The 11,039-nt window shown below is 39.7% G+C and overlaps 1 protein-coding gene across 1 annotated transcript; it reads left to right on the top strand.

Moving 5' to 3' along the window:
- The first annotated feature begins 2,094 nt into the window (after positions 1-2,094).
- LOC114739382 (uncharacterized) lies at positions 2,095-2,757 on the top strand. The gene has a single exon (XM_028927443.1). The coding sequence runs from the start codon at positions 2,095-2,097 to the stop codon at positions 2,755-2,757; it is 663 nt and encodes a 220-aa protein (XP_028783276.1).
- The last annotated feature ends 8,282 nt before the right edge of the window (positions 2,758-11,039 follow it).

Here is an 11,039-nt window from a genome sequence, read left to right as displayed (position 1 = left end):
AGTCATAGAAATGAATGCAAAGTGGAAGTCTATTTCATAAGATGGTCTTTAGAATTGTCAAAATGAATCGGTCGGACCCAAATAAGTCATTTTACCTGGTTTAAAGGTGGGACCGAAAGCCCGAAGAATTTTTTTATACATATATAAATTCCAAAAGATCAGAAATATGTGTGTGAAGAATCAAATCAAGCTTTAAATTTGAATAATACAAATACAAGTCCTAAAAAACAAAACATAAATTATCTTAAAGTCTAAATGTCGAAATCAAAATTAAATAAATGAAGTGAAATGAGATTATGGGTTAACAGGGTTTTGATTCTGTTTTGTCTGGCTTTAACATGGCGAATCCTTGTTCGTACATGTGAGTTTCTCTCCTGCGTGAGAGCTTTTTCTCTCTCCTCTGTGAGAGTTAGTTACGACGATTATCGTCGTTCGTTGTGTGAGATCCGCCGCCTACTGCGACGGTGACTAAAGAGTGTCCGATCTGTCACTCATTGTGACGGAGAGGAATTAGTGAGGCATGGAGGTAGGAGTAGAAGGACAATGTAGTGGAGATAGAGGTGCGAGGGGAAGGAAAGGAAAGGAAGTGGAGCTGGTTTGGAAGAAGAGCGACCATCGGCAATTATATGGTGGAGTGCTTGTTGGAAGAATGATGACAGTAAAGAGTTTCAATGCTCCGACGGTGATCAAGATGATCAGGAAGGGCTGGAACTTGGAGAAGCATGAGGACTTGGAGATCATTGAAATTGAGGATCGATCATTCATTTTTGAATTCCGTTGCAGGGAAGATTACTTAAGGATCTTGCGAGGGCGTCCATGGTCGATCCAAGGAATACTACTCAACGTTCAACTATGGAAACAGTTTATGACTTACAAGGAAGTGGACTTCAGCAAATGTCCATGTTGGATTCAATTCCATGATCTACCGCTGGAAGGAATGGATGTAGAGAATGCGATAACCCTGGGATCTGAATTAGGTGAGGTGATGTTGGTGGAGAATCCTAGGTTTGGCAATTTGTTGATTCGTAGCTATTTGCATGCAAGAGTCTTGGTGGATACGAAAAAGCCTCTGGTGTCTGGTATGTGGACTAACAGACCAGGAAAAGAGCCTGTGTGGATCAAAGCCAGGTATGAGAGATTACAAAACTTTTGCTATCGTTGTGGATTGTTGGGACATGATCAGAGAAACTGTCCAAGAAGTGAGGAACCAGAGTGTGGTGACTTGGAGTTTGGAAGCTGGTTAGGTGTTCAAGCTACTAAGAGAATTGATGCTGAGATTGTTTGTAGCAATAATAACTGGGAAGAATGGAGTGAAAAGAAGTATGGAAGAAATGTGGAAGAAGAGTTAAAGAAACTGGCAAACAGAACCTTGAAGGGGCAGGATGACCTGAGGAGTGGTAAGATTGATAAACAGATGAAGGTTGATCCTAGACAAGGAAAGAAAACTAAAAGGGAAGGAAGTTTTGATGTACAGACACAAAAGAAGAATGATGTGAGTGAAGGGGTGGACAGCGAGAATGTTAGGAACCTCTCTATTATGAAGGAAATTGAAGTGATAAATATGTCGACTGATGGATCTCCCAAGCTGAAGGAGGATTTGTCAAAGGCAATTGTAGTATTTGACAAACTCTCACCTATTTCTGAAGTGGCTATTGGTCTAAGAAGGATCAAACTGAAGAGAGAGCTTGAAGAAGGAGTAGAGCAGTTGAATATTAAGAGAAGAAGGCTATTTTTCAACAATTCTGCTGATGATTTTGGGTTGAACAAGCAGGAGAGTCAAAAAACAATAACCAGAAAGAGTGTCAGATTGTTAAAAAGAAGGGCTAGGAAGGGGAAAGGTGGTAGGGGAAAGTTGGAGGAAATGGTAAGAAGAGAAGTACAAGATACATCGAAGGAGGACAAAAGTGAATCATGTGTCATTGCTGAAGGTGAAGGTGGCTAGCCTTTAACAGCCACCAAGGGGCAATGAATTTCATCACATGGAACTGTCAAGGTCTTGGGAGAGCCTTGACAGTCAAAAAACTAAGGGAAGAAAATATTAGAAGAAAGCCCTCAGTTATCTTCCTTATGGAAACAAGAATGAAGAGTAGAAAAATGAAAGATGTGAAAAAGAAGTGTGGGATGGATGAGGAATGGTATGTGGATCCAGTAGGTAGAAGTGGTGGGATGGCCTTATGGTGGAAAAAAGAAGTTGTGATAAACGCCTGGCATAGTTCACGCAATATAATTCACACAAGCATGAACTCCACAGTGCTAGATGTCCCTGACTTTGTTACGTATGTTTATGGTGCCCCTCGAGATGAAGATAAGGAGAAGGTGTGGGAAGACTTGAGACGTATTGCAGGGGGAGTAACAGGATCTTGGCTGTGCGTGGGAGACTTTAATGACATGGTTTCTTGTTTTGAAAAGTTTGGCAGCAGACCTATTGATCTGAGAAGAACATTAAATTTTCAGAGAATGCTATCTGATTGTGGGTTGATTGACCTGAATTTCAATGGGGCGCCTTACACCTGGAACAATAAAAGATTGGGGGAAGCTCATGTGAAAGAAAGAATAGACAGGGCTACGGCAAATGTGGAATTCAGAGAGAAATTTCAGAATGCACTAGTCATCCATATCGAACCTGTGGGATCTGATCACCATATGCTTAGTGTTGAATGTGAATATAAGCATTCAAGGGTCCCTAAAGCTTTCAGGTTTGAAGCATTTTGGATTGAACATGAAGATTTTTTGAAAGTAGTAAGGGAAGGATGGTAGAAAGTGGTGGAAATGGAAGGGAATAAAGTAGAGGAGTTTATACACAGACTAGAAAATTGTAAAGATGCTTTACTGAAATGGGGTAAGCAGACCTTTCCAAATGCAAGGACTTCCATCGACAAGTTAAACAAGGAATTGAGTATCTGCAGAAGTGGACTTTTGACTGCTGAGAAGAAATTGAAAAATTGAAGAAATAATAATGAAAATGGAAGAAGCTTGGGATAGGGAGGAGGTGTATTGGTGGCAGAGATCGAGGATAAAGTGGCTGGAAGCTGGTGACAAGAATACACGTTTCTTTCACTCTAGCACAATCCAGAGGCGTACAAGAAACAAAGTGATTAAATTGAGAGGAGAGTGGAACACGTGGTTGGAGAAGGAGGAAGAGATTAATAGTGCTTTTACCAAGTACTATAGCACTTTGTTTGCCTCGGGGGGATGCAGGGATTTAGAGAAGGTTCTGAAATTTGTTAAGAAACAAGTAACTGCAGAAGATAATGTGCAGCTTGAGAAACTTGTGACAATGGAGGAGGTTAAAATGGCGGTATTCCAACTTGGGGGATCTAAAGCCCCTGGACCAGATGGTTACTCTGGCATGTTTTATCAGTCGGCTTGGTCAGAAGTCAGTAAGGAGGTAGGGGAGATGGTCTTTGATTTCTTTAATAATAATGCAAAGCTAGCAGCGATTAACAAGACTAATGTGGTACTAATTCCCAAAGTAGATAATGCTGAGAATGTGGGACAGTATAAACCCATTGGTCTTCGCAACTTTGCTTATAAAGTCATTTCCAAGATTCTGGTGAACAGAATGAGACAGTTGCTGGCTAGAATTATATCAGGAAATCAAAGAGCTTTTATTGCTGGGAGGCTTATACAAGACAATATTCTGGTAGCTCATGAGGCTTACCAGTATTTGAAAAATAAAAAAAAGGGAAGGAAGTTTGAAATGGCTGTAAAGATCGATATGAATAAAGCCTATGATAGGCTTGAATAGGACTTCATTGAGGCGGTTATGAGGGAGATGGGCTTCGGAGAAAGGTGGTTGTCTTGGATTATGGAATGTGTGAGATCAGTTCAATTGAGTTTGGTAGTAGGAGGACACAAGATTGCTGATTTGAATATGGAAAGAGGGGTACGCCAGGGGGATCCACTTTCACCTTTTCTCTTCATAATTGCTTCTGATGTTCTGTCTCCTGGTTGATGCTTATGTTGATAATGGGAAACTGAAAGGAATCAAGCTGGCTAACAAATGTCCTATACTATCTCATTGCTTCTTTGCAAATGACTCGGTGTTTTTTGTCAATGCTAAAAGAAGGAATTGTGAGATCTTGAGGGAAATTCAGGATAGCTATTGCAAAGCATCGAGCCAATCAGTGAATTTGGACAAGTCATGTATCTTCTTCTCAAAGAATACAGTAGAAGAGGTGAAGCAGGAGGTGTTTGAGATTATGGGAATTATGGATACAGCCAAACCTGGAAAGTATCTTGGCCTTCCTGTCTTGTGGGGTAAGTCTAAGTCTGAGGCTTTGACTTTTGTGAAGAACAAACTGAGCCTTAAGCTACAAGGATGGAAGCAGAAATTGTTGACTTTTGCTGGAAGGGAGGTCATGATCAAAGCAGTAGCGAATGCAATACCAATTTACCCTATGTCTTGCTTTAGTTTTCATAAAAAGACCTGTAAAGAGCTTGATCAGATGATTTCTGGCTTTTGGTGGGGACAAAAGAATGGGGAAGGAAGAATTCACTGGAGGTCTTGGAAAACTATGTGTAGGGATAAGGGGGAAGGTGGTATGGGATTTAGAGATTTTATGAAGATGAATAAAGCCTTATTAGTAAAGACTGCATGGCGGCTTTGTCAGAATCCTGATGAGATGTGGAGCAGGATCCTCAAAGGCTTATATTTTCCAAATGCTGATTTTTTGCAAGCTAAAAAGGGTAGTAAAGCCTCTTGGGGTTGGTCGAGCATTCTGGAAGGAAGGGAGTTGCTGCAAAGGGATCTAATTTGGAGAGTTAATAAAGGAGATAAGATAAGTCTGTTTGAAGGAAAATGGTTGATCGAGGAGGAAGGTTTCTGTCTTAAGCAAAGAAATCTGACTAAGGAAATGAAAAAACTGAAGGTAAAAGACATTATTTCCAATAGGAATTGGAACTTTGATGGGTTTGAAGACTTATTGGATGAGGAAGACCGAGTAGCTATTTTAAAGGTGAAAATTCCAGTGGTTGAGGGGGAAGATTAGTATACTTGGTTGGGGAGTAGAGATGGAATATATTCGGTCAAGAGAGGTTACAAAATTGCCAAGCTTCAGGAAGTTCAGGAAGCAAAGGAGGAAAGGGAAGCCCCCAGTAGCTCCTATACTATGTCTAAGAAGGTTTGGAACAGTATTTGGAAAGTGAAGGTGCCTCCAAAAGTCAATCAGTTCATGTGGAGAGCAGTTAGCAATGCTTTGGCGACAAAAGAAGCTCTCTTTAAGAGAAAATGTGCAAGAGATCCTATATGTAGCATTTGCAAAGTGTATGTGGAGACGGTCGAACATGCACTTTTTTTGTGTCCCTAGGCTCAGTTATGCTGGTTCGGTTCCCCTCTAGCTTTGAGATTTGATGAGAAGAATATGGGAAGATTGGATAGGTGGCTGGAAAGCTGGTTGTCAAAGAAGAATGAGATTGATGACTATAATATATCATTTTTCGCTGCCTTGTGTTGGGGGGTTTGGAAGGCCAGATGCTGTAGTGTGTTTGAAGGAAAAGAAGTAGATGCTGGGAGCTGCTTATCTCAGGCTATCAGATTGGTTAATGAGTATTGGGGCTGTTTCAAGAAGAGGGAGAGAAGGAAGATGCCAGTTGCAGTGGTGGAGAGATCTTTGGCTTGGGAGAGACCAGCAGAAGGGGTGGTGAAAATTAACATAGACGGGGCCTTCTGTAGTAAAGACATGATTGCTGGTATTGGGGTGATAGGAAGAGACAGTAATGGCAGATACTTGGGCAGCTTTGGTATGATTATTGATGCAAGGTCTGCTTTTATGTCTGAATGAATGTAGGGCCTTACTTGAAGCTTTGAAAATGAAAGATATATTTTGTGATCGAGAGGTGATAATTGAGACGGACTGTTTGGAACTGTATAGAAGAGTAAGAAGTAGGAGCTTGGATGGATGCGATTGGAAGTGTGTGGAATTGATGCAGGAGTGTTTAGAGGTAGGGGATAAGACGGACAGATGGTCACACTACAAAAAAATATGTTAATTCTAGCGGTTAGAGTGTTACATTTCTAGCGGTTTTAACCGCAACAAATAAAATTTGTAGCAGTTAAGGAAACCGCTAGAAAAACAGATGCAAGAAAAAATTTCTAGCGGTTATCGCAACCGCTACACATCATGGTCAAAACGACAGAAAATTTCTAGCGGTTCCTAACCGCTAGAAAATATCTGAAGGAGACACATTCCTAGCGGTTTCAAAACCGCTAGAAATTTTTCCCGGAAAACATTTCTAGCGGTTTCATAACCGCTAGAAACCTGCTAAACGAAATCCATTTTGCCGGGAATTAAATAATTTCAGTAGCGCGCGAAAATTACTAGCGGTTATAGAACCGCTAGAAATGTTTGGGAAATTAAATTTTCCCGCCAATTGAATTTTAGGAATGGCGGGAAAAACTTTTCTAGCGGTTTTGAACCGCTAGAAATTTTGGCGCAAAATTTAAATTTGGCGAAATATTTCTAGCGGTTTTGAACCGCTAGAAATGTTTACCGTGCCAGAAAAAAAAATTTATGGTTTTTCATATTATAATTTTAAAAACCATTAAATAAATTATTTTGAAGAATTTTTGTTAATTTGTATAATTAGTTATATGTTACATTTTATATATTCAAATTTTGTAATAAAAAATATGTAATTAAATTATGAATGTGTCAAAAGAAGTGAATTTAATTTAATAAGATAATTTAATTGAATATTTAATAAGATAGTTGAATTGAAGATGATATATTTTGAAATATTAAACCTATAGTATTAGGTTGATGAGTATTTGAATCAGTTGAGGAGGGCATGACAAATGTGGAGAAGAAAAATCTGAAAGGAAAGGAGAAATAAATATGTTAGTAAATTTTAAATAAAAACAAATAAAAGATACAATGAATTATAAAATAAAATTCACTTACCATAGAGTAAAGAGAAAAAAACCACAATATGAGATAGTAAGAAAAAAAGAGAGAATTATGAAGAAGAATAGGAGAGGAAGGAAAAGAGATGGAGTAAATGAATGTAGAGAAGATATGGTATTTATAGAGATCAGCGACACATTTGTAGCGGTGTTTTTGTAGCGTTTTATTGCATTTTGTAGCTGTTATTCATTTTCTAGCGTATATGTAAGCGCTAGTAATTCGTAGCGGTTATATATGTAGCGGTTATTAACCGCTAGAAATTTAGTATTTTTTATTTTTAAAATCTGAACGAATTTTAATTTACAAATATGTATTTTGTAGCGGTTAATAACCGCTACAAATTACTATTTCGTGAAAATACATTTGTAGCGGTTATTAACCGCTACAAATTACAATTAGAAAATACATTTGTAGCGGTTAATAACCGTTACAAATTACAATTTCGTGGAAAAATTTGTAGCAGTTATTAACCGCTACAAATGAAAATTGTTTTATTTTTAAGAAAACTGAACGAATTTTAATTTATACATATGTATTTATGGATGAAAAATTTGTTAAATAATTTATTTTGGATGCTGCTACTCTCCATCATCATCCGGCCTGAAAGGACACATTTTAAAAAAATTTGTTAAATTTATGTTGTATTTGGAAAAAATTAGTAATTAGTAGTTAATTATTTAAATAATTTAAGAAAAGACGTGTACCTGATAAGTGGCAAATTATCATCTCCTTGAGGAAAGAAGTCTTCAAAATTCGAGGGTTGGAAGGGTTCACTGTCGTAAATAATGTCACCATCACCCATATCGTAAAGATCCCGTGGCTTGAGGTGAACGACCATATTCCAGTCTTTATGTTTCTCGTCCTCGACATAGTAAATTTGGTGTGCCTCAGAAGCAAGGATATATGGCTCATCATCTTCAGATGCCCCCGTATGAATAAGTCTTGAGAAATTGACTGAGGTGATGCCCAAATGGTCAGTAGCGAGTCCCCGTGAAGTTGTCGTATTTGCCCAGGAGCATTTGAACAGTGTCACGGTGAAAAGCTGGTAAGTCAACTCAATAATGTCAATTAGCTTTCCATAGTAAGTGACGCCTCCAAAGCGCATATCGCCATCACTACTGCTAGCATAACATCTCGTTCCGAATGTCCCGCAAACTCCAGAGTTTTGTGTGAGCAATCCCTGATCACGTCCAACCGTACAGAACTTGAAGCCGTTGACATTGTACGCGGTAAACCTTCGTGCATGGTCTAACGGACCGAGAGAAAGAGCTCTGAATTCATCTGTGTATGGGCTGTTGTCATTACGTATCCGACGTGTAAACCAACTGGGAAACTCTTTGTGGACTCTTTTATCAATGTCAGCAGAACGCGCACGGCCCCGTAGCTGACGCCTGAGATAACTCCTAAACTCACTATAGTAAAGTGTAATTTGTTAGAAGAGTCAGTAAGAAACAAATATAAAGTGTAAAAGCTAGTGAGCTTATATGATATATATGCTTACTGCATGAAGGGTTCAACTTGGCTGCAATTTATCAAAACGTGTCTGTGTGCCTGGAGTTTCTCTGTAGGAGTGAGTCTGAAGAATTCATATCCTCCAACTGGTTTCCCAACAGGAGGAAATAAAGTTGACGTGGAAGGACCGGGAGGAGAATCATCTACGCGACGCGGGCGGTTAAAAGATGTCTCCATGTCATCAAAGTACCTCGAACAGAAAGTTAGGACCTCATCTCCGGAATAACCTTCTGCTATTGACCCCTCAGGCCATGCCTTATTCCTAACATATGATTTTAATTTTCCCAAGTACCTGTAAGTTAAAATTGCATTAATAATTACGAGTAAATGAAAGAACAATGTGAAATTTAAAGAGGCGGGAATAAAAGATAATCTAGTACCTCTCTATAGGGTACATCCATCGATAGTGAACTGGGCCAGCAACCTTTGCTTCTCGAACAAGGTGGACAGTCAAGTGAACCATAACAGTAAAGAATGATGGAGGAAATATCATCTCCAAGTGACAAAGTGTAAGAATAATTTTATTTTGCAGCTGATCAAGCTCTTCCGCTACCAAGACCTTCGCACACAACTTCTTGAAAAATGAACATAATTCTACCAAAACCACCGATACATCAGAAGGAAGTGTGTTTTTCAAGGCCAATGGAAGTAACTGTTGCATAAGAACATGAGAGTCATGACTTTTCAACCCAGTAACCTTTCGAGCCTGCAGATCGATACACCTTGAGATGTTGCTAGAATATCCATCTGGTACTTTTATGTTCTTCAACGTCGAGAGGAAGATATCCTTGTTCTGCTTTGTCAAGGTGAATTTAGCTGGCTGAAACTTGTCGTTTTCATCAGGCCAAGCCTCTTCACGAATTCCCCAGGCCCGTAAATCTTTTCTAGCTGCGAGATGGTCTTTGGACTTTCCAGCTTCATTGAGCAACGTATATAGCACATTATCGCACACATTTTTTTCAATGTGCATAACATCCAAACTGTGTCGTAGCAAATTAGATTCCCAATAAGGAAGAGTGAAAAATATGCTTCTCTTCCGCCATTGCATAGGTTGCGTATCAGATGTCCCACGAGATCGTCGTCCCAATCGTTCGGGATCCACACTCTTACCAAACTCGACATGAACATCTTCTAACTGCCGCAAAATATCCATACCAGACAAAGTAACAGGAGGATCTCTCTTCTCCTGTTTCCCATCGAAGCGAATCCGTTGCAATCTAATCTGTGCTTGGAATCAAGGAACCGTCGATGTCCTATGAAGCACCACTTGCGACTGTGTGGAAGGCGACATGGCACAGAATCAAAATTGCACTCAGGACAGGCCAACCCAGTATGCACATTCCAGCCAGACAAAGTTCCCAAACCGGGAAAATCACTTATTGTCCACATCAAGGCTGCACGGAGATTGAATAGTTGCTTGTCATGTGAGTCATATGCCTCAACACCATTCGTCCATAGGTCGAGCAATTCGTGTATCAACGGTTGCAGGTATACGTCAATATCATTTCCTGGTGCTTTCTTGCCAGGAATGATCATGGAAAGCAAAAAGGAGCTCTGCTTCATGCACATCCAAGGTGGTAGATTGTATGGAATTAACACCACCGGCCAGATACTGTAACTTGTGCTCATGTTTCGAAGGGATTAAAACCATCGGTTGCCAATGCAAGACGTACATTTCTAGGATCATTGGCAAAGTCTGGAAATTTCGCATCAAACGCTTTCCACGCCTCCGAGTCTCGTGGGTGCCTTAACCTACCATCTAGGTTTTCCTCAGTCGCGTGCCACCTCATGTGCTGAGCCATTTTTGATGACATATACATTCTTTGCAACCGTGGTTTCAAAGGAAAGTATCTAAGAAAATAATATATTAAAAATTTAAAATACCGAATATTTAAGTACTAAATATTGACTCAATTTAAGAAAATTGATGACATAATCAATTGTTTTAAGAATTTCAAATATCGAATATTTTTAGAGACGGAACAAGTAACACGCTGTAATAATTTGTACCTGAGAATTTTGGCCGGTTTCTTCTTTTGCTTCTTGCCCTTCCGTACCGACTTATAGCGTGACGTCTTGCATCTCGTACAAATCTCTTTGTTGGCATCATCTCCCCAGTATAGCATACAGTCGTTTGGGCATGCATCTATCTTCTTATAGTTCAAGCCAAGCTTGTTAATAATCTTTTTTGCTTCGTAAAAAGACGGAGGGAATTCAGCTTGGGGGAAAGCATCTCCCAGTAATTCCAGCAACATAGACATCGCCTTGTCAGTCATACCGCACAAGCATTTGATGTGATACAGCCTCACCAAGAATGACAACTTCGAATACTTTGTACACCCAGAATAAAGAGCTTGTCAGCTTCGGTCATGAGGTCAAAAAATTCCCGAGCAGTTTCGTTTCTTAGAAACTCCGGTTGAGGTCCCTCTACTTCATCTTCGTTGGGATTCGAGCTTTCGTGAACACCAAAAGCATCACGCACAGCATCATTCACGGCATCGGCTTCATCCACTCGAACTCCCATCCGTGAAACTACTGGCACTGACTCAGCACCCATATCTAGCCGTTCCCCATGTAGTTGCCAAAATACGTACTCTCGCGGAAAAGGCTTAAAGATTAAAT

This window comes from Neltuma alba, unplaced genomic scaffold (genome assembly GCF_004799145.2).
Source record: "Neltuma alba isolate B1F8T4 unplaced genomic scaffold, ASM479914v2 tig00002822_pilon, whole genome shotgun sequence".
Taxonomy (NCBI): Eukaryota; Viridiplantae; Streptophyta; class Magnoliopsida; order Fabales; family Fabaceae; genus Neltuma; species Neltuma alba.
This window is presented reverse-complemented; position numbering and strand designations above follow the sequence as displayed.